The 26,597-nt window shown below is 39.4% G+C and overlaps 1 protein-coding gene and 1 long non-coding RNA gene across 3 annotated transcripts in view; one reads left to right on the top strand and one right to left on the bottom strand.

Annotated features, from left to right (window-relative positions):
• Positions 1-14,263, bottom strand: part of Cybb (cytochrome b-245 beta chain) — a 37,207-nt gene extending 22,944 nt beyond the window's left edge. For both annotated transcript variants that reach the window (XM_048461306.3, XM_048461307.3), the window contains exons 1-5: positions 14,160-14,263; positions 12,161-12,256; positions 10,493-10,603; positions 1,842-1,926; positions 210-355 (exon numbers count right to left, since the gene is read on the bottom strand). In XM_048461306.3, the coding sequence (XP_048317263.1) occupies positions 210-355; positions 1,842-1,926; positions 10,493-10,603; positions 12,161-12,256; positions 14,160-14,204 (483 nt within the window). In that variant the 5' untranslated portion in view covers positions 14,205-14,263. The remainder of the gene's footprint in view (positions 1-209; positions 356-1,841; positions 1,927-10,492; positions 10,604-12,160; positions 12,257-14,159) is intronic.
• Positions 12,334-25,138, top strand: LOC125417796 (uncharacterized). The gene is made up of 3 exons (XR_015736889.1): positions 12,334-12,692; positions 14,930-15,042; positions 21,818-25,138. It is a non-coding gene; the product is annotated as an uncharacterized LOC125417796 (long non-coding RNA).
• Positions 25,139-26,597: the final 1,459 nt, after the last annotated feature.

The raw sequence follows: 26,597 nt of genomic DNA, 5'->3' as shown, positions 1-26,597 counted from the left end.
TACTACAGGATCTGCATGCAAAATTTCTCCAGGAGAGTCCAGGGATTCAGGTAATACCTGAGTAGTCTGTGCACATGCCACCAAGAGGGCTTACATTCGAAGCCATTGACAAACTTTCATTGTTGACTTCAAGGGACAAATTATAGCTTTTCATTGTTCTCAGTTTTAATAGCCCAGAAAACATCTGGATCAGAAAATGGGAGGCTTACCTTGATTTTTTCTCTAGCAAAATTGAGATACTCTTCATTGTCCTTGTCACCAATTTGAGAGAGTGCTACTGAATATGGGTCAGAATTGTTGACTCTGGCATTCACACACCACTCCACATTGAACAGATGTGCAATGGTGTGGATCGCTGAAGAGGGCAGAGAAGAGAAACAAAGAAAAGGAGAGGTATGCAAACATTATTGGAGTCAAGGTTTCTGGCCATGGCCTCTGACTCCCAAGTGAAGCAAAGGGATGCGGTCCAGGATGCTGTAAACAAAAACTGGGTCCCAGTAACCACTGAAGCAAGACAGTTCTAACAGTGCAGCTTCTTTTCATCTGTGTGACTGTGGGAAAATCATGTGGCCTTTGTGGTATTACTTCCCTCATTTGTAAAATGAAAGTGTTGAACTAACACTTTTGAAGATCCAACCAATTTCTAAGATAGACACTTGATATAGTCACATCTTCTCTTTTTCCCTAATGTATCTGTGCTCAAGTGAGGAAAGAAATCATGTGATGTCTAATAAATCGCTTCCAGAGAACAGTGACAAACATAATTGAATTACTATGAACTGATGATCAATAACATAAATATCTTAAAATAAGTTAAGAAGAAGACTGCATTCATTATCTCATTATTACTTGCCTAGAACTTCCTAGGGGCCTGCTACTGTTATAAGTGCTTTACAATTACTCAATCCTTACATAAAACCAATGAGCTAAGTACATTTAATATCGGCTCACCTAAAAGATGAGGGAAACAGGGCATAGATTGCTTTAAAACCTTGCCCAAGGTCACCTAGCCAAAAAACAGCTGAATTAGGGATCAAATCCAAGCTGTGTGGCACCTGTGTCTGCATTCTTACTGGAATAGCATGCTGTTTTCTAACAGAATATTACCATTCATTTCTTTTGAAGCATTTCATTTAGCACAACTCAACGTCCTGCACCATCTGATAGAAGAGAAACCCAGTTAAACACCTCTAAGGTAAGCTCATTTTCATCAGGTAAGAGATATTCCTTACAGGCAGACTAAAGCCTTTTTTATTACTATTTGTGCCTATTTTTTGGCTTATAAATTATTTAGGTAAATTCATATAACAGTTCTAGGCACATCCCATACAACAACAGTGATAATACAATACACTGCATATAAAACATATTGTATGCATACATATGAAACGATAATAGCAATAATCACTAAGGTATGTAGGTGATAAGGGGTTCCTTAAGATATTTTCAATTTATAGCGTATATTTCTGTAAATTTACTGCAAAAATCCACAAAGTCTACATTTGTAGCAATGTAATTCGGTAGAATGAATAAAAATCTGTGTGTGTTCACTAACAAACATTTTTCATACTAAGATCATAGAAAATGGTGAGAATACAAGGGCAGACTTTATGACCTATTGTTATTTTATTTATATAAGAAGATTGTATGGTTTTCAAAAACCACCGTAAGTGTAAATCCTAACATCAGAAAATAGAGTTTGGATGCACTTGAACTGAACTCATCTGACCACCATATAATGGACATAATGGACTTGTAGAGTCTGATACACATGTGCATCCAAGAATAGAGGGCTCCTCTGTTACAACTGGTTAGTTACTCAAACGTCTTTTCAATCTTACCAGTATGAAGCGCTATCATCCATGCCACCATTTTATGGAAAGTGAGGTTCCGGTCCAGTTGTCTTCGAATTCTTGTTGAGCAACACTTTGGATGACGAGAAAAAAGAACGGTGGAAATTGTTACTGTCAAAGCCTTCTATGTCCCAGGCGCTTTACATGCATCGTTTCATGTAATTCTCATAACCGCTCTATGAGGACGTATTTCCATCCGCTTGGTTGATGAGAAAACTGACGGAGGTAGTAAGTCATCTCTCCCCGTTCAAACAGCAAGCTTAAGTAACATAGTTCCTGTTCTCATACTGACATGAAGCCCTCTCTCAAATACCTTTCTCATTGTATAAAGTTTTGAATTTTTACACAATATATTCCTAGTTATGATGAATTTATTTAAAGGGGGCCTACGATTTTCATAAAGAATTGGCTTACTGTTTGCTTCCTAGGAGTTCAGTGGGGACAAGGATGAGTGAACAGTTCTAGAACAAGTGAGTAGGGCTTTAACCCAATTGCTCATATACACTATAGAAGGAGGGGAGTGGACTCACTTGCTCATCTAGGTCACAGACATTGCAAGGAAGATCACTGTCACATAGTAATAATAAAAATAATGGTGATGATTTTGATGGTGACAACAATAACTAGCAGTTACTGAGAGCTTGTGGAAGAACTCTTTAAGCCTTTTACATGTATTGGCTCACTTAATTCTTACTCTTATGTCAGTTTTATTTAGGAGAGACCATTACCTAACAGCTGAGGAAACAAAGGTGATTGATTATCCTGCCTTATGTGATGTAGTCCATAATGGACAGAGATGAGATTAAATCCAGATCATCTGAGAAATTTTTGTATCAATAGTGCAGTAATTTATATCATCCCTTGACACTCAAAATAGAAAGTTGTCCAGAAAAAAAAACAAAGTTGTCCAGTGCATTTGTCCCATATTCATATGTTAGAGTGCATGGATTTGAATCTGGAGTCAAGTCAGTGCTCAAAGCAGAGAAAGCAAAACCTTATTGATGGTTGAAATAGACTCTTATCCTCACAAAATCTGGCTATTGGCTTGTCCTAGCTGCTTTGCACCACAGTTTAAATGTACTGTCATAAAAAGTTAAAGTTCTTTAAAGAGGACAGTGACCTTCTAAAACAGTCTTAGGTATTGTCAATACATGGATCTAAATTTTGTATTTAATTAAATAAAAAGGTCACTTATTTTGAATAAAATATTCTGACTTTGTAGAAAGATATGATTGGTGGACAGTTGTACCTGCTGTACTGTTTCTCAGTTCATCATACCTAAAAGGAAGGATGGTTACATAAAAGGTGACTCTTTGAATCACAAAAAATACTAGTAAGAAGATGATAAGGATTCCAAATACAGAAGAAAAGCTTTATCAAGTATCTTGTGGGGCCCAGGTAATTTACTTATTTACTAATCACTCAATGCAATAATGCAAGTATTTTCATCTCCATTATAGACAAAAAAATTAAAATTTCACTTTGGCCTTCTACAGTTCACATCCCTTTCCATCAAATCAGATGCAAGGACACCATCACTACTATTCTAAGTGCCTCAAAAATCTGACTTAAATTTAAGTTTTGGGATTCTTAGTGGAAAATGGTCAAATAAAGTAAGAGTAGGAGAACAAAGACTAGAATGGAAAGAAACCGATAAAGAGCATATTAAAGGGCTACCACCGTGCTGTAACAGTGGGGTCATTCAGACCAGGGAACTCCTTTATAGTTTGAAGAAAATAGCCTCCTGTTTCTTAACTGCCACAGTCTTTCAGTTTTTAAGAGTCCTTCTGATAGGCATAATTCTGGAAGACTTGGAATGACCTTGTGCAATCTTCTCCCTTGACTTTGGATGAGACCTGTGACTAGGGCATGTGATTTTGTTTGACAATAATGATAAAATGGATTCTGCAGATGTAAAGTCCAAAATTGTCTTAAAGAGAGAGATTTTTTCCTCCAGGTATCTGACACTATCACATAAACTCTTGAAATCTAGGTCTAGAAGTTCCAAGTGGAGGAAGTCAGAGATTAAAAATACAAGAAGAATTTAAGGTACTGTTGCTGAAGTGACGGGCCATGTAGGCTCCAAAAGTGACTATGGGATGACTACTAGCAAGGAGACGGGGACCTGCAACTCTAGTGAATGGAATTTTGCTAAGAAGGAGCTGGGAAAGGGATTTTTGGTTTGTTGTTTTTTATTTTGTTTTACAAAGCTGAGGTGGAACCCAAGGCTCTGTGCATGCTAGAAACATACTCTATCTCTAAGCCTAGACTTTCAGAAGAATATTTTAATTCAGTTTCCAGGTACACTCATTTCCTCTGAGCCCAGCAAACATGGTTTTAATCTTACTTTCACAGAGGGCTGAGTAGAGAAGTCAAACAGGGTGCTGAACCTCTGCTTTACACAACTTCCAGCTTGTAAATGAGGGTTATTCAAAACAATTGCATTTGGGACAATTCGTTGCACAGGAGTAGATAACTAATAGCATTCTTCCTGGGATGGCCTGGGCGGTGGTGATGCACACCGTTAATCTCAGCACTCAGGAAGCAGAGACAAGTGGATCTCTGTGAGTTCGAGACCAGCCTGTTCGACAGAGCAAGTTCCAGGACAGGCTCCAAAACTACAGAGAAACTCTGTCTCTAAAAACCAAAACCAAATAAAGAATCACATGAAAGGAAGTTTTGTCTTCACATGTATCTGTTGTGAGTCACAGACCTACCACTTAGCTGTAAACTAATTTTCTCCGCTGTATGATAATTGAAGTTCTTCTCCAGGAGACATGTAGTCATTAAGAGATGTTTCATTAGAATCTGATGTTATTTTGAATCATTGTATAACTAACTTCGCATCTAATGTACCCTCCAGCTAGAGGGAAAGCATCCTGTACAGAGATCAACATGCTATGTACTTTTAAAATTGTTCTTTAACAATTGTTTGGTCACGCAAATGGAGCACACTCTTTACTGCCTTGAAAATAAGATCATTAAACCTGTTTACATTTGCCACAGCATCTTTTCCAGTTTCTTGAAGGAGGATTGAGGGAAAAATTACTAACTTCTGCATTATAACACCTTTGAAGAGAAGTAATATGACTTTGTTGGGCCCCTATATCATCTCCATAGTCCAATCTTTATCGCTATCATTAGCCGTGATAAAATCTGTGAAATAATAGATGTTGATGCCCTTGCTAACTTTGACACAAACACTTAGAAAAACTAAATGCAGTGTCATAACAATGGAGAGATAGGATTAGGTAATACAGAGTCCATTCAGAGATAACCATTATATCTTAACACGCATTAATGCAAAGAACATTTGATTCAAAGAGAAAACTAGTGAGTCAATGGAACAGGTCCCACCAAGACAGTCCCACCAAGACAGCAGGCCTTCATTTTTCCTAATCACTGTCTTCAGTGTAGTCAGGAATGGTAAGCAGGCCTAAAGAGAAGCCACAAGTCATGCTGATGTTCAACTTTCAAGAAAATGATCTCACCACTTCCTGAAAATGAGGCGGAATGATCAGTTTGTAAAGTTTGAAAGAAGGGCTTTATCCTTGATTGCTTGGCTCCTTTCTGTTCCTCCTTACTATAATGCACCATTTCTGTGCTTTGGCTCATCTCTAAATTATTACCAGCCATCTCCCAAATAGCCAAGCTGTCATCATGCCTTACAGCTTCCTCATGGAACTACCTCTTTGCCTTTGTCCACTAACTTCTAAAAGGAAGTTTCTCTGTTACTGTCACAAAGAGCCTTGCCCAATTTCAACAAACTATTATTATAGTGCAAGGGCAATTGTTGGGACATCCTGGCAATTTGCTATGCTCTATTGAAACTGAATTTCAAAACAATGAAAAGTGGAACTAAAATGAAGTACTTATTTGATAGGGTATATTTTAAGCTTTTTAGCTCTATTTTATGTATACTTGGTCTGATTGTATTTGCATTACATATTTATGAACATTTTAGGTAAAATGTCAAGAGCTATCTGTCCTTACATCTCCTGACAGGACTCAGGTAAAGAATCTGACAGTAATGTCCATGTATTGTGGCAGTAAAACTATGTGACAAATATGAAGGATAACACTTTTTATGGAACTCTTTATAATTTTGAAATCCCATGCTAATTCTAGATCTCTTCCACAAGACTCTAAGCCTTTAATCACTTTGTATCCCCAGTTATTAATATATAGAAAGCCCTCTACTAGGGTGACAACTTAATAATCGGCAAACTTAAATAATCAGTATATTTGTACTAAAAGTATGTTCATTTATTTTTCTTATTTTTTTCAACACTGGAAATAGAACTTAGAGCCTTTTATACTTCACATGTTCTTTACCACTAAACTACAGTCCTTCCTAGAAGGGCATATTTATGTTTAAATTTGCATTATTTGACCTGCTTCCCTGCTAAATCATTCCTGAGACAAAAAGCGCAAAGGGGCTCCCTCTAGGAGGACACATGGTTTGAGGCAGAGCCATGATGAGGCCTTCTGATTCTGAGACTATATAAGGCAAAAGACCTTACCTTTTAACCTTCCTGTTTTAGTCTGACCTGAAGATTAGGATAGTCACAAGTTAGAAATTTGTTTCTACACATGTAAGTTCACCACAGACTTCTGTATGCTTAGGCCTATCCATTTTCCATCTCTCTCAACAAAGCTAGCTGAGAGCCCTTAACTCTAGCCTTTTGGGAGGGGCCTAAGGATACACAGTCAGAGGACTTTTCCCCTCTGGGTTACCAGAAGAATTCAAAACCAAAGTCTGAATAATTCAGACCTCTAAAACTGAACAAAAATTCTGTGTCTGCTTAGTTAGTACAGTGTTAATGGAACAAGTTTTTGAAATTATTATATCCTTCTCATTTCTAGAGCAGGTCATTTAGCAGGCTCAAATACTCATATTAAACAGAGCCATAGGGACGGTTTAAGGTGTTTAGTTGACACATACAAGTGCAAACAGGCTCTGGGTGCACAATTTCCTGGCTTTGAATCCTCCCAGTTAATCGTGTTCCCACCTCACTCCCTCGACATGCGTTCTACAGAGCTTCAGTGTGCTGTGGCCGCTCCCTCGTCCAACATCAGGCACAGCATGCTCGTGCACTTAAACTGCGAGCAGAAAGCAGCTGCAGTTTTCAAAGTTCACACTTCAGCTTGCCAAGCCCATAATGAAGGGCATGCCATACCTGTCAGAGACCATTGCTTTTGAGGGAGGGGAAGTACGCAGGGGTAACAGAATAGACGGTATGAAAGCAGGAAGAGCAATTCTAGGGGAGGAAGTGTAGAAATGGAGATGAATAGCAAAGAGATGGGAAAAGGAAGGAGTGGAGCAGCTGGTCAACAATATTCAAGTGTATATAAAAATACCAGAAGGAGAACCATTACTTTGTCTGCTAATTTAAATGAACACATAAATAAATGGGGGAAATTGTTCTTTTGTGTGAAGATCTATTTGGTTATAGAATTGGGCTTTTCTACAATTTAATCACTGCCATTAAAGGTTCTCATGAGGGTCTTCACCTGGGGGCCACAAGTTGCCCCTAAGATGACATTTTACATGTGCTGCTCATGGGACATGGGCCCTCAAGGCAATGCAATTTCGGGTTGTGAGGTAATCAGGATTTCTTAACTGACCACCTTGGTGAAAACACTGCCTGTTTCTCAGGCTTTACTTCCTCTAAATAGAAAGTATTCAAATGGGGACAGGGGGAGTTTTTTTTAAAGGCAACCAAGTCATGTCTCCATTAAAAACAAAAAGTTAATGTGCAATGGTTTCATCTAGCAAATCTTCATGTGGCTCCTGTATTATTTAAAAGATAGGTGGGTAGCTTGGCTATCCGTCTTTCAATGCACTGAGATTGCATCTCCGTGGAGTCTTCCACCTGAAAGATTATTTGGAAAGCCTCATGGTCGGCGTCTAACACCAGGTGCTCTTGTCGGGTTTTGCCCTGGTTTTGCTCGGTTTGCAAGATCAAATTGTGACACATTGAAATAATGACTTAGATAAAGGAGCATTGTCACAGAATTTTCCAGATGAAGGACCTGACCCTTCCCAGAGAACCTCAAATGATTTGTCAACATTCTTCTTTTATTTCTGCCTGTCTGACTTGTTGTTTTGCTGCTGAGCAAAAATGAGTCTAAGATTTTGCTCAACTACATATGGCTTTGCAGTACTGGAGGCGCGGCTTGGGTTCTGGGTGCTAGGTTAATGTCGTACTACCAAGTTACCCCCTTTTCCTGACTCTTCGTGTAAAATTAGAGCCCTGAGAGTGGAGTTTAGGGAGTATGTTTAGGATGAAATGGTATTTTGTAAAGAGGTGGGTAGTATCAAAGTTTAATTGTTTGCTCATGCCATTTTAGCAAATTGACAGCTGTATGTTTCTAGATAAAAACTCTTCCTTAGACTAATAGGGATGCTGTATGACTAGGAAAAGGGAGGCAAAGTGAAACAAATTGTACCTGTAACTCACCATCTAGTTCATATATTCAGTAATTGTTGGATCAAGTGTTAATTCTTTAACTACACATTTAAGCTTCTAGTTTTGCAGTAAAATCCCTGCTTTCTTTCCCAGTCTTATCTTAGAGCAGTGGTTCTCAATCTGTGGGCATGACCCTTTGGGGGATCAAAAAACTCTTTCACAAGGGGTTGAAAATTTTGGATGTTTACATTGTGATTGACAGCAGTAGCAAAATTGCAGTTCTGAAGTAGCAACAAAATAATTTTACGGTTGGGGGTCCCCACAACATGAGGAACTGTAGTAAAGGGTCGCAGCGTCAGGAAGATTGAGAACCACTGCTCTAAACAGTTACCCATCACAATTACTGTACTCCCAGAAGCATAGTTTGCTTGCCGTTTTCCTTCAAAATTGATTTTAACTTAAATATTTTAAGATTTTAGGAGAGAGATGGAGGAGAGGTAGACATTTGTGTGGTAGTCAGAGGTCGATGTCAAGTGTCACCCTCTACTTTCCACCTTAGTTTTGAGGCAAAATCTTTCATTGAATCTGGAGTGCACCAATTCTGCAAGGCTAACTGGTCATTAAAACTCCAGGTCCCAGGAGGGCACTAACCCCTAGAATTTCTCAGGATTTTTTTCAGTGTGGCCAGGAATAGAAAAAAAATCCAAAGTGAAGTAATGTCTTGCTGATAATTAGATTTTAAAGGCAGTTACATGAAAATATACCCAAATCAAGCTCAGGATGCTGCCTGTCCTTGACTTGAGTGACATGTTCAACCTGCCCAATTCTGTACACGGTTCTATATTTCTTCCTATGGGAAGAATACACTACCTCTCTTTCTCCCAAGTCAGATAGAACCTGACTGTATTCATCTTCATTCTCCAAGTACACAAACGTTCATAGAAGGAAAACAATCTAGCCATCAACTCGTACATTGGGCAAATATTATCCTTTGTGTTTCTTTTGGTACTGACAATTGTTGCCATAGCCTCATGCATGGTTGGCAATCACTGTACCACTGAGCTGCACCACCTGCCCAACAAACCACATTTAAATAGAACACAGTAAAGGGTGATATAGAAAGTATTATAGCATTTCTCATTTTTGATAATAAGATTTCTCACCATTTTCTGTGCTTTTGCCCATGCTATCTCTTGTCCACATACAATACTTTCCTGATTCATCAACAAATTCTAGATGTTGATTTATCCTCACCACTCAAGCTACCGTCCCTCTGCAACCTTCCTGGCATTCCCTGCCTCATCTAATGTCATTTCTGTCTAATTTGATCTGTCATATCTGAGCCTCCATGGCTCTTTATTTTAATGTTTTATGGGACCTACCATATTTTGTTTTGTACAATGTTATTTGAACATGTATTAAATTTTAAAATATCAGTGATTTAATTTTTATCTTCATATAATGTTACCAGTAATATATAATCTTATAGGTTAAAAATACTCTTTCTATATCAAGGTACTCATTGAAACGTTAATGCAAAGGCAAAAGGGGTTCTGGGCATTTAGAAAGCCCTGAAACTTCCAATCCCATGGGACTATAAATGTTTACTTTGCTTTTCTTTATTTTTGTTTTATTTTTTTTTAATTCCACTGTGTAGCTGAGGCTGGCCTAGAACTCCCTATGTAGCCTGGAATAGGCTCAAACTTAAGAAATGTCTGTCTCAGGCTCTTCATTGCTGGGATTATGGACAGGTGGCACCCTAGGAATCAACTATTTCTTCTCATATTTTCTTATAGTGTGTTTTTCTGTGCATTGATTTAATTTGATTGAGATGTTACACAGAAAATGTGTTTTATATGATAAAATTTTAAAAATATTCTTAAACAGTTAGTTTCTAAATATCACATGTCTGGCTCATATACTCTTAACACATGTATATTTACTTCATTACTATTGTTGATGTATAGTTTGTTTAGCTGCTTCTTAAATTTTCCAAATTAAATGACTGTTCCATGGAACTCTACGTGTGTGTGTGTGTGTGTGTGTGTGTGTGTGTGTGTGTTTTGTGTAGATATATAATGTATATTACAGCATAGGGCATGGTGCAGCTCATGAATATTCTACACAAGATAAGCTTCACAAAGCATTACTTTCTTCTGCCTTAGAAAGAGCATTTGGCATGATGGATTGAGAATTTGAGGCACTTGGTAGAATGTTTGCTCTTACCGCGCTGGAACCCCTGAGGAAGGAAAGCAGATTTCGACACACTGGTAACAGGATCAGCATACAGTTGAAATTCAGGCAGGCTGCAGGTGCCCTGGCCAGAGCCAGTGCTGACTAGAAGAGAGAGGATTGCGAGCAGAGAGACTTTGGTGAGCAGAATACCCATACTCCTCTTCCCTGGAGTCCCATCATGGAACTCCAAAAAGCTCCTTTAAGACATGTGAAATGAATTTCCTTCAGAGAGGAGGAGTTTTCTTGGGGTCCACTGACATGCTTTACTTTAACCTGAAGCTGCTTGTTTACTCCAACTGAACATTTTAAAGTTTCAAACCTGAAGAGAAGTGGAAATAAATTTACTTTGAGTTCTTTTTATCCACCTGCCGGACTAAACTTTTTAAATTTTAGCGTGTGTGCTCTATCATCTATCTAGCTTTACACCCCTTTCTCCATCAGAGGAGAATATCAGGTGTCCTCCTGTATTTCTATGGCGCTCTGCTTTATTCCCTTGAGACAAGGTCTCAGCTTGAACTAGGATCTCACTGTCTTTTGTCTAGTCTGGCATTCAGCAAGCTCTAGGGATCCTACTATCTCTACTATTCCCTTGCCCTTCCGGTGGTGGGGTTATAGGTGCCTGTGGCCACACTTGACTTTTTACATGGGAACTGGGGAACTGAACTTTTGGCCTCATGCTTGCGCAGCAAGAACTCCTATTCTTTGACACCCCTCCCATATAGTTGATACATTTTAAAGTAAGTTGCATGCATCAGTTTACTTTCTCCTAAATCTTTGAGCATGTAGACCATTAACATGAGGTCAGTATCAAAACTAGATCTTTGATTTTAAACAAAGTTCCCCTAGCATTTAGACCCTAAAAGTAACTTAAGCTAGTATGGTGTAATACTTGGGCAAAACTGGTTTAGCAATGTCTAAAGAAGTTGCCTATGATACAAGAACAGATCAGCACGAATACAGTAGAGACAATTTTAATAGTGTGAAATGATTGTTTGACAATACTTACACATATGATTATAACATATTATTAATGTAAGTAATATTTTCAGTATTATATAACAAATGATGTGCTCTGGGAGTGGCTGTAGTTCTAAGTATTTTAATTTGTGATGAAGACACCTGACAGTTCAAGGAAACAGATTACTTAGGGACTCATGGAAATTCAAGGACCTCCGCTCGCCTGGCCTACTAAAGTGACATAGTACACAAACAAGTTCCTGCAAGTCCCCAGATAATAGCTTGAAGTTGATTTTCTCAAGATCATTTCACATGTCATTAGGAGGAGGACTTCTCCATGTCAAAAATATGATATGAACCATTTAACTTAGAAAAAATACAGAAAATTTCAATTGTCACACCTGTGTCAAGCCTGTATGGGTGGCTCCCAGTAAGCTTTCCATTCTAGAGAGTCCTATGTTAAGCTTGGCACGTATTGGTAGAGAAGGATGCAGGTAGGACCCTCTACCATACTTCAGTTTGTTACACTGTCAGGCCTTAACTGATTCTTGCCAAAGAATTTGCAACTGGGGAGTGAAGCCGGTGATGTTGTCTTGGTTGGTCAGAATATTCATTCTAAATCTTAAAAGGAATAAATAAATACAAGCATATCTGCCTAGAAGTGTGAGCTGGCTGATATTGCATGAGGTGGAAGTTACTTACCCCGAGGAGTTTTCGAGTATAATAGTACTTAGGTCCATCATCATAAACCTTGTAGTAGTTGACAAAGAGGAAGACATTCAACCCCAACCACACCAGCTGCACAAACAGAAGAAGTAGGATGAGGTTTATGAACCTAAATAAGTAGATTCCACATGATACTGAAGTCAAATGAAGGACAGGACTTCCCCCACATTCAGGATTTGACAAAGGGGGTTATAAAGCTGAGCACAGTCAGCTTTGAGGCAGCTCTTTCAGATCCCCACGCCACCCAACTCTTCAGTCACTGCCTTCATCTTCCCTTGTTGTTTTGCCTAATTGCTTCACTACTTGGTGAGCAAGCGAAGTCAGTATCAGACTGCCTTGTCTCTTTTCATCTTAAGATCAAAGAGGTAACAATGGTTGATAGGTAAAGTGAGAATACATGGAAATTAGGTGTTGTTGCTGACCCTTGCTCGACCTGTAGGAAATTGAAGTCTCCTCTCCCAGATGCCCGTCGCCTACTTGCAGCACATACAGCTTACCATTCTATTTGGTAAGTTTTCCTTCGTTTTTAAAGGAGGGTATATTGAACATGGGCAAAGGGGTCAAGGTCATGGAATTTAAAACATAAACTTTTTTGATTTTAAGTTGGCATTTGATGCTAGCAACAACCTTATCAAGAGCTGATAGTGCCCAGTCTTCTACCTTCAGCTCCAAAGTGATTTTCTTTCAATATGAAATTACTAGCTATTATTAATACTAGTTATTAAATACCCATGGATGTTTCATAACAGTCTCTCTTTACAAAGAAGGCGCTACAGAAACTTTCTCTCTTGCCCTGTCACTCTCCCCAACTCTAAATTTCTAAACCATGCCTTTACTTTCAAATATATGCAGACACAACTTAAAAGATTACTTCCTGGGGAAACTGTAATTAGAATGAAAAATCTATTTCAACTTGTTTCTTAAGTGAATAATCTACTCTTAAAATGGTAGTAAGGACTCAGGACTCCAGTTTTAAATCCTGATGTTTCTATGTTGCATTGGAATGTTGGTTTGACATGAACTAACTTTCAATCAAATATTTGTTGTTTTAATTTTATTCATGCTACTTATTTATTTACATCTCTAGAACTCAAACACTCCATGCATTACATGGTGAATTTTTACAAAACTTCCATTCATAGGCGATTTTGATATCATGCTTCATTAACTGTTTGGCAAGCATAGATACCACATTTCTTCCAACTCAATTCATCTATAATTGCTTTGCTGAGAACACTAACTTAAAAGTATAGACCAGAAATCAATGTGTAATTGAAAATTAGCCATAGCCTTATTTCCAAAATTGTTTCTCAAGATAGAATAATAGTTATATATAATTCAATATTATATACATACTTTATATGCACATAAATACATATAATATACATACCACATATATATGAGTCTAAATAATTTATTTCAATTCTTTCATCTAGATTTGTTGTAAAATTCACAAGTGACTACAGTTCAGACCTCTTAGGGAAAAATGTGCTTATTTTAAAAAGAAATTTGAGAACTTTGGTTATTTTGGTGCTATTACTGAAGTAAAGGTCTCTTTCCCATCAAAGAAATCTTTAAGAACAAATATTATTCAGAAAACAGTAAGGTTTTAATTGAACATTTTAAGTAGGTAACATAAAAAGTGAACAAATTTACCTCTGAGTAACTAAGAAAAAATATCTCAGAGATCTTTAGTATGATCTTCTAGTCTCTCTGTTAAATGCTGGTTAATTTCACAGTCTTAGTAACTCAGAAACAAACTGGGAGAAATAAGAGCTGTTGGTGCATAGTTTAAATTAAGAAGTTTGAAATGGAAGAATTAACTCAATCTGCTTACAAATTGATGCTTGTTCACAGTGTAAGTAAATTTCTTAAGCAAACAGTAGTAAGAAAACCCATTGTTATGCTCTATGTTAGCTCCCAAGAGAACCCCAACACATTAAAGAATTTTAATTTATCTCTTGTTGGTACTTACAATGACAAAGATGGAGAGTCCCTCATTCACGGCCCAGTTCCCCATGACAGCAAAGGTTGAATGTGCTGGGTCTGCCTTTCTTCTCTACTGTGCTTCTTCTTTGCATGAGGAAATGAAAACAGCATTGGGGCAATATGTTTCCTTTGCTATTATCAGAAATTAGCTAATCATTGGTCAACTGAAAGCCTGTTTCCATAACAAATTTAAATCTTTAAACCACATAAAAACTACAGAAAGAAAAATAGATCTTGTGATTCAATCACAAGTAACTACATTGGAAAATGAAATCAATTGCTACAACTGAAAGACTATTTGTCAAGTTTTTAAATTTGCTTTATCATTTATCAGATTTTTGTGCAGTTTATGAAGATATTATACACAGTGAATTACGCTTTTTTAAACTAACTAGTTTTCTACTTGTAATTTTGAAGGTATCCACCTAACCATGGATAAAACGTGTAGGTGCTGGGTAAAACATACTGAACACATGTGACATCTTCTGACAGACTCTTATGCAGTATTTATCCTCACTGGGTAAAATAAAAAGAGTGATAGATGATGCTTATAGAGTGCTAACCATGTTTCAATTTTCTATCATAAAGTAGATATAGGCCTATATTGTGTACATATATTTGTGAATTGAAACATACATATTAATACATATGCATGCATACACAGAAAAATACTTGTGCCCACATATACATCAATTCAGTTGATTCTCACAGCTCAATCCCTATAAAGTAGGTTCTAATTTATGATTACATTTACAGATGTGAAAATCAAGACCAAGAGCAGTGAACTTATTTAAACCCAGTTACAGTGCCAAGGAATAATGCAGGCGGTCGTTTGAAGTCCAAACAACTGACATTACCTGTAAAGTAAGGTACTGGAAAAAAAAGTTTATGTTTACTATCTTTTATGCACAATTACCGTAATAATTTCCTGAATCAAAACGACCCTCCATCCTGACTTCAAAACAGTAGTTTTCAACCTGCCTAATGCTGCGATCCTTTAATACAGTTCCTCCTATTGTGGTGACCCCAAATCATAAAATAATTTTGCTGTTACTTCATAACCATAATTTTGCTGCTGTTATGAATTGTTATATAAATATTTGTTTTCTGATAATGTTAGGTGACCTCTGTGAAAATGTTATTTGACCCCCGCAAAAGGGTCACGGCACAAAGGTTGAGAGAAACTGCTTTAGAGGAAAAAAATCCCTCATGTCATCGTCATTTCCTCTCATCCTGGTCTTCTTGTTTTGTCAGAAGTATGGATTTCTGCTGCACATTATACTGCTTTAAAAGCAAAAAAAAAAAAAAGATTAAATTTGTCAGCGCCACCTTAAATCACTCCACATAGGACTACAGGAAAGGAAACTGTAGTAAAAATACCAAAATATTTAGGTGACAAACATGTTTCCAGGCAGACATTCTCTATGCTAAGTTGGTAGACATAGATCTAAGGTGTGTCAGTGTTTGGTAGACGCTAAAGCTAGCTGTAGCACAACGACATCCGGCCACTATTCTGCCTTCCAGACGTGAGACAGATTAGGATGGTAAGCTGACCATGTGATGAAAGTACAAGGGTGGCTGCACAGCTAATAGAGAAGTTGAAGAAACAAGCTTGAGCACAAGGACCGAGCTACAAACTCTCTCCGTTGCTGTCTACTAAACACACAACCTCTGGGACCGTGGGAATTAGCAAAGCAGTTTTTCCCCCCACCACACGATATTTAAAGAAAGATATTGTGACATTCTCCTTGGTAATCAGAACATGTATAACACACATAAAGGCCAAATGACCTCCTGGGTTCATTCCCAAAATAGATAAATTCAAAGACTGGTTAGGAAATCAGAACATTGACAAGCTATATGCTTTGCTGTTTGCTGATCTGTTTGCCTACCCTCTCTCCAAGAACTGCTGGATTTCACAGAGTATTACATTTGTCAGCCAGCTTAGATTGATGGCTTCCGGTTGGTTTCGCTAAACTGGAGTAGAGGAGAAGCCACAATGGTTCTCACCGCAGAATTTTGCTTCAAGAGACATTCACCAGGTTGGTGAATTGCCACTGGGCCTCCAGCTTCCCCTAATGTGCCCTCCCTTCAATGTCATGAACACCTGCTAGTCACTAGTATTGTAGGGCTCCATGTTGCCAGATGGCCCTGGCTGCTGTGCGGGGGTGGGAGATTAGACAACCTCCTCCCAGTTCCTCTAACTGAGAGGTAACCACTTCCTGTAGTTATTCTTTTTTATGTTGCCTTTTGTCCCTTTTGGGATTCTCCACTTTTCCATCACCCATGCAACACTTTCCTGGTGTGAAAGTCCCTCTGTTGAAATATTGTGGTTTCTGTTTTTTCATTGGACTTCGAAACAAAGTAATTTAGTTTGAATACTTTTTCATGTAACTAAGGAAGTTAATCTTATATGCCTAAAGAACAATAAAACACCAGAAAGATGAATTCTCTTTCTCTTCTTCGCTCTCAGATTCCTTCATAAGGATGACAGCCAGTCCTTCAAGCTATTCAAAATTCGTCAAGGTCTCCGCTTCTGTTACTTTCCCCTCTTTCTCTCTTCCTGCCTAATGGTTCATCTTTCCTATTGGAAACTTTTACATTTCCCCCACTGTTTTTCATGTGCTTTCTGACGCCTGTGCTCTACTGCAGAAAACGTGAGCGTGCCGTGAACATTCACGTGCTAAGAAACAACATTTTCTATTTTTTATAAACATCCTGCTTGGCTATTTCCCCCTCCTTTTCCTTCCCTCTAAAAGTTCAGAAGAAGATTCAGAGAAGGAAGCATTTTTGCCACAGATAAGCAACCATTCCCTTCTGTTGATTTTCCCCGTCATGAAAGTAATCACGACATTCTGTAGCATCTTCATGAGTCTTAAGAGTCTCAATCAGTTTCACAGCTGGAGAAGATCACTTGCAATGAAAAGTAAAATCTTTCTTCCGTGGAAAATAATGTCCCTTTTGAGAAGACTTTAAGAAAACTGCAATGTGCACTGCCCTTGGAAACAGAGGTGGAAAGGGTGATAAAGGAGCATCGGGATTAGCTGTGTAGTACTGATTACACACAGCCAGGGAAAACACTCAAAGCTCTGTATTAGCTAATGGGTATTAGCTAAGGGCTCATCTTGTCCCAGTCCCTTCAGCTGCCGCTGTCTCTTGAGCTGTCGGCATTCAGTGAGACTGTGGAAAACTTAGCATGAACTCACAAGCCCTTGAGACAGAGGAGAGAGGCAGCCCCAAGTTTCAGAATATTCCCCGATTTCACTTCTTGAATGTGATTCTGTTTTCTGTCTTGATAGCTCAATCGGCAAATTATATTTCCCCAAATTCAAGAAGGAAAATTGCTATAGAAAGGGAGATATGTAACTACATCAAATGTCCTGACGAATTTTGTTCTGAGTCCTGATGAAAGTGTGCTTTTCTTCTTTTGTAGCTAGTTTGCGTTTGCTAGACTTTCCAGAATTGTCGTGTTTAGCTAAATTTGAAAGTATGGGTGATGTGGTCCCACATTCTTTGCCTAAGGTTTACTACCAAGAAGTCCCCTTGGACACAGTGATTGTTCTAGGCGTGGGCTCTTGATATAAACAAGACCAATCATTGTTTCTGCATCCTCTAGAGGAACAAAATTAAAGCGTTTTTCTCTTCCTGTTTGTCAGTGATGTATGCCTTGCGTGGCCACAGTCTGTCTCTACTGTTATGTACTCATAAGTCTGGATAAGAATTCTACCCAGACATGGAGGAATAGAGTTAGAAGTGACCGGGAAGCCTCCTCCCTGAGGAGCAGCTCTCACAGATCAGAAGGTGCTACGAAGCTTCCAAGGGAGAAGTTCTACCCAGATGTAAAACTTACAAACCATAACAATGACTGGCCAGGCAATTGTGGCACTTTAATCTTTAATCTTTGGGGTAGTCAATAGCTGTCTAAATGGACTAAAGGCATGCTCATTAGGAGGGAATTCATGCCTGGTACAACGAACCTAGGTAACTGCTAGTGACTGGGACAGTCACAGACCATAGAGGAGAACCTAATACTGCCATTTTCCTGACCCAGTACAATTTATAACTGTATTTGAATCATTTATTCTTATACCCACACCAAAGAAACTTCTTTTTGCAGCAATGGCTACTATGGAGATCCACAACTGGTCAAAGCTTAGAGAATAAGGGACTGTGGGACACTGTTCTGTTTGCTTTCTGTTCCCGTGATAAACACTAGGACCAAAAGCAACATAGGTTTATTGCATCTTACAACTCCCAGGCCCTATGACATCATTGAAAAAGTCAGCACCAGAATTTAAAGCAGGAACCTGGAAGCAGGAACTGAAATAGAGACCATGAAGGAGTGCTGTTTACTGGCTCGCTCCTCATCGCTTACTAAACCTGCTTTCTTTTTTTTTTCATGTCAGTATTTTTGTTTGTTTGGTTGGTTGGTTTGATTATTTATTTATTTATAAAAATTTGTACTTCCTCCCCTCCTCCCCATACCCTCCCATTCCCCCCACTCCCTCTCCTCCACCCCCCACTCCCTCTCCCTCTCCCTCTCTAGTCCAAAGAGCAGTCAGGGTTTCATGCCCTGTGGGAAGTTCAAGTTCCTCCCCTCTCCCTCCAGGTCTAGGAAGTGAGCATCCAAACAGACTAGGATCCCAAAAAGCCAGTATATGCAGAGGAAACAAGACCCAGTACCATTGTAAATGGCTTCTCAGTCAGCCCCCATGTCAGCCACATTCAGAGAATCCGGTTTGATCACATGCTCGTTCAGTCCCAGTCCAGCTGGCCTTGGTGAGCTCTCATTTGATCAGTCCCCTTGTATTAGTGGGTGAACGCACACCTCTCGGTCCTGATTTCCTTTTTCATGTTCTTCCTCCTTCTGCTCCTCATTTGGACCTTGGAGGCTCAGTCCAGTGCTCTAATGTGGGTCTCCGTCTCTATCACCATCCATCATCAGATGAAGGTTCCCTCTGGTCCTGCCTATCTTGCTCACGTTTTCCCTCCTTCTGCTTATCATTTGGACCTAGGGAGTTAAGTCCAGTGTTCCAATAAGTGTCTCTGTCTCTATCTCCATCCATCGCCAGATAAAGGTTCTATGGTGATATGCAAAATATTCATCAGTATGGTTATGGGCCAAGGCCAGTTCAGGCACCCTCTCCTCTGCTGCCCAGGGAACAATCTCGGGACCTCTCCTTGGGACTGAGAACCTCTCCATAATCAAGTCTCTTGCAAACCCTAAAATGGCTCCCTTAGTTGAGATATATACTTCCCTGCTCCCATATCCATCTTTCCTCCCTCCATCTCATTTCCCCAAGCCATCCCCAATCCTCCCCCTCTCCCTTTTCCCTAACCATCTCCCCTTACTTCCACCCCCCAACCCCCCGTGCACCCAAGTTTGCCTGGCAATCTTGTCTACTTCCAATATCCAGGAGGATAACTATATGATTTTCTTCAGGTTCACCTTCTTATTTAGCTTCTCTAGGATCACAAATTATAGGCTCAAAGACCTTTAACTATGGCTAGAATCCACTTATGAGTGAGTACATACCATATTCCTCTTTTTGGGTCTGGGTTACCTCACTCAGTAAAGCGTTTTCTATTTCCATCCATTTGCATGCAAAATTCAAGATGTCATTGTTTTTTACCGCTGAGTAAAACTCTAATGTGTATATGTTCCACACCTTTTATAACCATTCTTCTATTGAGGGGCACCTAGGCTGTTTCCAGGTTCTGGCTATTACAAATACTGCAGCCATGAACATAGTTGAACAAATGCTTTTGTAGTATGATAGGGCATCTCTTGGGTATATTCCCAAGAGTGGAATTGCTGGGTCCTGAGGGAGGTTGACTCCCAGTTTCCTGAGAAACCGCCACACTGATTTCCACAGTGGCTGTACAAGTTTGCATTCCCACCAACAATGGATGAGTGTTCCCCTCACTCCACATCCTCTCCAGAATAGGCTATCATTGGTGTTTTTGAGTTTAGCTATTCTGACATGTGTAAGATGGTATCTCAAAGTGGTTTTGATTTGCATTTCCCTGATTGCTAAGGAGGTTGAGCATGTCCTTAAGTGTCTTCTGGCCATTCGAAGTTCATCTGTTGTGAATTCTCTGTTCAGTTCAGTACCCCATTTTTTAATTGGGTTAATCAGAGTTTTAGTGTCTAGTTTCTTGAGTTCTTTGTATATTTTGGAGATCAGACCTTTGTCTGATGAGGGGTTGGTGAAGATCTTTTCCCAGTCCGAAGGTAGCCTTTTTGTCTTACTGACAGTGTCCTTTGCTTTACAGAAGCTTCTCAGTTTCAGTAGGTCCCATTTATTCATTGTTTCTCTTATTGTCTGTGCTACTGGGGTTCTACTTAGGAAGTGGTCTCCTGTGCCTATATACTCTGAGTAGATGTCTGTCTTTGTAGTTGAGGTGTGTTTCTTGTAAACAGCAGAATGTTGGATCCTGTTTTCATATCCAATCTCTAAGTCTGTGCCTTTTTATAGGTGAATTGAGTTCATTGATATTAAATGATATTAATGACCAGTGGTTGTTGACTCCGGTTATTTTTTTCTTTTGAGGTAGTAGAGTGTATGTGTTTCCCTTCTTTGAGTTGTGCTTGTGAAGGGTCACTAGATGTCTGAGTTATGGTAGTTGGTGTTGGGAATGTTGGATTCCTTGGGTTGTGATTTTCCTTCTATTACTTTCTGTAAGGCTGGATTTGTAGCTAGGTGTTCTTTAAATATCTTTTTATCCTGGAATATTTTGTTTTCTCCGTTGATAGTGAATGATAGCTTGGTTGGGTATAGTAGTCTGGGCTTGCATCCATGGTCTCTTAGTTTCTGCAGTACCTCTATCCAGGACCTTCTGGCTTTCATGATTTCCATAGAGAAGTCTGGTGTAAGTCTGATAGGTTTACCTTTATAAGTTACTTGACCTTTTTCCTTTGCAGTTATTAATATTCTTTCTTCAATCTGAATGTTTTGTGTTTTGATTATTATATGGCGAGTGGATTTTTTTTTTGATCCAGTCTATTCGGTGTTCTGTATGCTTCTTGAACCCTCATAGGGATATCGTTCTTTAGGTTGGGGAAGTTTTCTTCTATAATTTTGTTGAATATATTTTCTGGACCTTTGATCTGCAATTCTTCTCCTTCTTCTACCCCTATTATTCTTAGATTTGGTTTTTTTATTGTGTCCCACATTTCCTGAATGTTTTGTGATGACAATTTGTTGGATTTGCTGTTTTCTTTGGTCAGAGCGTTTATTTTCTCTATGGTGTCTTCAGAGTCTGAGACTCTTTCGTCTATCTCTTGTATTCTATTGGTTATGCTTGTTCCTGAAGTCTCTGTTTGTTTACTTAGATTTTCCATAGCCAGCCGGCCCTCGGTTTGTGTTTTCTTCATTGCCTCCATTTCAGTTTTCAAATCTTGAACTGTTTCCATTACCTGTTTGATTGTTTTTTTCTTGGTTTTCCAGAATTTCATTTACGGATTTACTCATTTCTTCAAACTTTTTGTTATAATTCTCTTCCATTTCTTCACTCATTTCCTCAATCTTTTTGTTATACTTATCTTCCAATTCTTTATGGCAGATTTTCACCTCCCGTTTAAGTTCCTCTATTATTTTCATAAAGATCCACTTAGAGTCGATTTCTTCTATTTCTTCTTAGGGTGTTCAATTCTTCTAGTTTCGTGATCCCTGGATTCTGGAGATGCCATGTTGCCTTTCGTGTTGTTGGAGGAATTCTTGCATTGGCGCCTGCCCATCTCCTCCTCTCTGAATGAAACTCCTCAGCACTCTCTGGATAGAAGTCCTCAGCACTGAAACAGGGACATCTGGTATTCCAAGGACAGAGGAGACAAAAGGGCGGTGGCAGTAGGGGCAGGGAGGAGTCCCGTGGAACACCAAAAACCCTGCCACAGAAGCTGAGGGGGGGGCTGTGCTCTCTTCCAGGACAGACTGCCCCAGCGAGCACCCACTCACCTCTCTGGACAGAACTCCTCAGCACTGAAACAGGGACATCTGATATTCCAAGGACCCAGGAGACAAAAGGGCAGAGGCAGTGGGGGCAGGGAGGAGTCCCATTGAACACCGAAGGCCCTGCTGCAGAAGCTGAGGGGGGCTGTGCTCTCTTTCGGGACAGACCACCCTGACGAGCACCCACTCACCTCTCTGGACAGAACTCCTCAGCACTGAAACAGGGACATCTGATATTCCAAGGACCCAGGAGACAAAAGGGTGGCAGCAGTGGGGGCAGGGGCAGGGAGGAGTCCCGTGGAACACTGAAGACCCTGCTGCAGAAACTAAGGGGGGGGCTGCGCTCTCTTCCAGGACAGTTCGCCTCGGCGAGCACCCACTCACCTCTCTGGATAGAACTCCTCCCAAAACCTGCTTTCTTATACAACCACTAGAACCACCTACCCAGTGATGTCACCACTCAGAGTGGTCTGAGCCCTCATTCATCAACCATTAGCCAAGAAAATGTCTCACAGAAAAGTCACAGGCCAATCTGATGGAAGCAACCCCTCAGTTGAGGTTCCCTCTACCCAGATGACTGCAGTTTCAATTGAGTTGACAAAAGCTCACCGTCAAACGTGAGTCCCAATGATTATATCTACCATGCAACCTCTGCACTTAAAACTCAGAGAACATAGAGGAAGAAGGGGCACAAAGATTGCAAGAAACAAGACTGGGATGCCTGCTGCTGCTAGATGGTGCCTTGACAAGGATGCTGTACCCATAAAATCTCAACAATATGGTTGCCAAAATAAGACTCTCATAAGAATAGCACCAATTGGTGTACCATTGTTAATGAGGGAAATCTCATAAGATCCTGCCCCTAGATGAAGAGCTGTAAACAATCGGTGGCCGCAGAGGGAGGGAAAAATCACCTTTTTTCTGGGGTTAAGCACCTTGATAGGTTATCCAATCCCAAGTTGTCAACCTCAAACACACATTCATGTAAACAACACTAAATGGACTCAGCAGGTTTTCTATAATACATGTATATATGTAACAATAACAATTATAGAATGAAAGGTCCATGTATCTGAGAAGGAGGGGGCATGGAAAGAGTTGGGGAAAGAGGTGGAAATGATGTAAATACAGTACTTGTGTGAAATTCTCAAAAGAATTTAATTTTTTTAAACTTAAAAACCTAGAGGGCATATACAGAAAATTATACCAACAAAAACAAAATCTGAATTAGTAAGAAAGAAAGGATGAAGAGAGATATGCTGACAATGTTTGAATTCTGGAGTCTTTTCTGCCTAGACATTTAGGCATCCCAGGTATTCTTAGAGAGTAGATAGAGCTCCTAGGAAGCAGTCTCTAAGGTAGAGGTTAGTATGCAACATTATTAAGGAGATTTCTAGCAGGCAAATGTGTAAGGAAGGAAAGAAAAGATAAGAAAACATAAGTGTGCTACAGAAGAATGAATTATCATACAGCAACACCGAGACCTCAGCAATCCTGCGGGGAGATCTGAAACTGGAGTGACTCTGAGTAACCTTGGGGAAGATGACTCTGGATTTTAGTTGTTTGGTTTCGTTTGAGGCCAAGTCTTGTAACTATAGCCAAGCAAGGCTGAAACTCACAGTGCTTCTTTTGTTTCAGCCTTCTGAGTACTGAGATTTCCAACATGGGATACCATACCTGGAAAAGATGATTTTATCTGAGACAATCTCTGTAGGTATTTAGAATGTGATAGAAATAATATGCCTTCTCCATGAGAAATCACTCTGCACACTTACAGCGGAAGGAAAAGCTCCTTCCTGAAGCTAATTCTCAAATAACAGTCAACTTTGAATCGATGTCTCTAGCTTATATACTCCTTGGGCTTATGAATTTAACACACACACACACACTGTCTTCCTTAAATCTCTTTCGGGTCCCAGCTACACTTGGAACAATTTAAACAGAGACAGGGGACTGGAAATCTGAGCACTTGAGCAGATGGGAGATTTACACAGCAAAGATATTGTCGGAACTGATTTTTAAGTACACCAGTGTTGTTCTTCCTGAATAGTTGTTGCTCAGTCATCTGGCCCACCTGACAGAATTATGCTTCCTGATAAGCTTTTTAGTGTTTAGTTTTGAAGCACTAGAAAGGTTGTACGGTGTAGAATCCTAGTTCAACCTCTGGTTCCCTGATAAACAGAGGAAGAGATGCTGAGAAAAGTCTCTAGTTGCATGCCAAAAGCCTAAGTGAGTGCACAGCATCTGGCAGTGTGGTTATCCCTGACCAAGAAGAAAGAAACCAATACTGAGAGTCCTTTGATCTAGAACTTTTAGAGCTCATCGCTGTGAGTATACAAACTTTAGGTTTTGAAGTCATCCAGTCTATGTAACTTTATTAAGACAGCCAAAGCTAACAGCTGGGTGGAGAAGAAACATCTAGAAAGCCCCACATAAGTCTGGGACTGTATGCATGTCCAGAAAAGACCTAAGATCACAACAGCTCACCTCAGACTGATTTCTAGGCCCAGATCAAGCAGAAAAACGAAGATGTTAGGTAGGAGACAAGTTCTGGAAAGGATTGGTCAAAGGACCCCCTGAAACAGGACATAAAGAACAATATGTCATGGTGGTAATTCCAGATGGGTCAGATCAGGGCTCTAGGAACAGGATATAAAAACAGTAATGAGTGGTGCTGGTCCATTCTTTGCTAGGTGAACCACTCACACTAGCTTCAGCAACTTCCATAACAGGAAAACTTAAAAGAATGTTGCTTGTAGAAGGCCGCAACCACACTCTCCACCATAGATGGCGCTGCACCGCCAGGTGAGCTAGAAAGCTCACACGTGTTGGTATTTTTCCACTACTCCCAAGGTATCACCTGGGACTGGGAGCAGTTGACCAATCCAAGAATGACACGTCCAAAGCAGGGTCTGTTTCCTATATAAGGGATGGGTTCCATCTTATCTGGGTCTCCGCCATGTTGGCTGATGCCCGCTCTCCCAAGGGGCATTAAAGCTTTACTGCAGAAGTATCCTATGTGTACCGCGTGGTTCTTGCTGGTGAGACGGAAGCGCGGGACAGTTGCTAACCTTTTTCTAAGTGGTTTTGTATTTTACTTAAATGCTTACGCACATTATTGAATCTTATATATCTACTTAGATTGAATTTTTGGTAAAAAAAAAATTTTTTTTTATTATTGCCTTATTGCCTTAACCATAACAGAGGGTAGCGTCAAATTTGGAATCGTCTCGCTGAGGGTTGAAGGAGTGCCCTGCCTGAATCCAGAGTCAATCTTCAAGGGCCTAGAAAATGTTTTCCTTTCTTTTCCTTTCCCTTCCCTTCCCTTTCCACTCCATCCCATATCCCATCCTTCCCTTTCTGTCCTGTCCTGTCTCTTATTTATTTTTTCTCTTTTACATTCTCCCTTAAAAAAAATGACGCCAGGCATTTAAGAATCTCTCTGTCAAATGACCAGATAACTTCTCGGCTAAATGAAAATAGAGCACACACAGCATCAATGGACAAGAAGTATTGCTCATACTTGGTTGCCTTGCCCAACCTTAATACATGGAGGTGGGGGGGGGGAACTTGGTCCTATCTCAACTTGATATGCCATGCTTTGTTGACACCTACAGGAGGCCTGCCCATTTCTCAACAGAAACAGAGGAGTGGACTTGGGGAAGGGGGGTGGTAGAGGGATTGGGAGGAGAAGAGGGAGGGGAATCTTTGGTCAAGATGAAAAATAAATGAATAAATTTAATAATAAAAAGGAATATGGCTTTTAAAAAATAGCATTGTAAAAATATTATTGACAGTAAATAGGAAAACAATACATTTTTTGCAGAGGGGAGAGAAACTGAGTAACTGCATGACAATATTAAAAATATCTAGTTTAATGCAGACAATTACAAAACATAAGAGATATAACAAACTATTGCCCATTCACAAGGAAAAAAAATTAACAAAAGTCCTCAAGAAATCACAGATATTGGACTTAATTAACAGTATTAAAACAGTCTCATAGAATTAAGGGAAAATATAAACAAAAAATTAAAGGAAAATATAACCATCATAAAACTGATGTTTCAACAAATATAGACTATCAATTTAAGAGATAGAAATTATTAAAAAATAGAAATTTTAGGTTCAATAAATGTATTAATTGAAGTAAAGATGTACTAGAAGATTTGAGAAAAGCAGAAAACACAACCAGTGTACTAAAATACATGTTAAATCAAAGTATTTACTTTGAGGCACAGTGAGAAAAGAGAAAGAAGAAAATGAAGAGTTTGTAGTACACCATAAACCATATTGCACACAAAGTGAGAAATACAGAAGCAATGAAGACAGGACCATGTGATAGTTACACTTCATTGTTAATTTGTCAGAATCTAGAATCACCTAAGAGATGAACCTCTGAATATGCCTGGGAGGGAGTTTCTGGATTAGGTTGAAGTCTGACTATGGGTAGTATCATTCCATGGGCTGGG

Source organism: Myodes glareolus, chromosome X, assembly GCF_982192425.1.
Source record: "Myodes glareolus chromosome X, mMyoGla1.1, whole genome shotgun sequence".
Classification (NCBI taxonomy): domain Eukaryota; kingdom Metazoa; phylum Chordata; class Mammalia; order Rodentia; family Cricetidae; genus Myodes; species Myodes glareolus.
The sequence above is the reverse complement of the archived record's forward strand: the minus strand, read 5'-3'. Positions and strand labels throughout refer to the sequence as shown.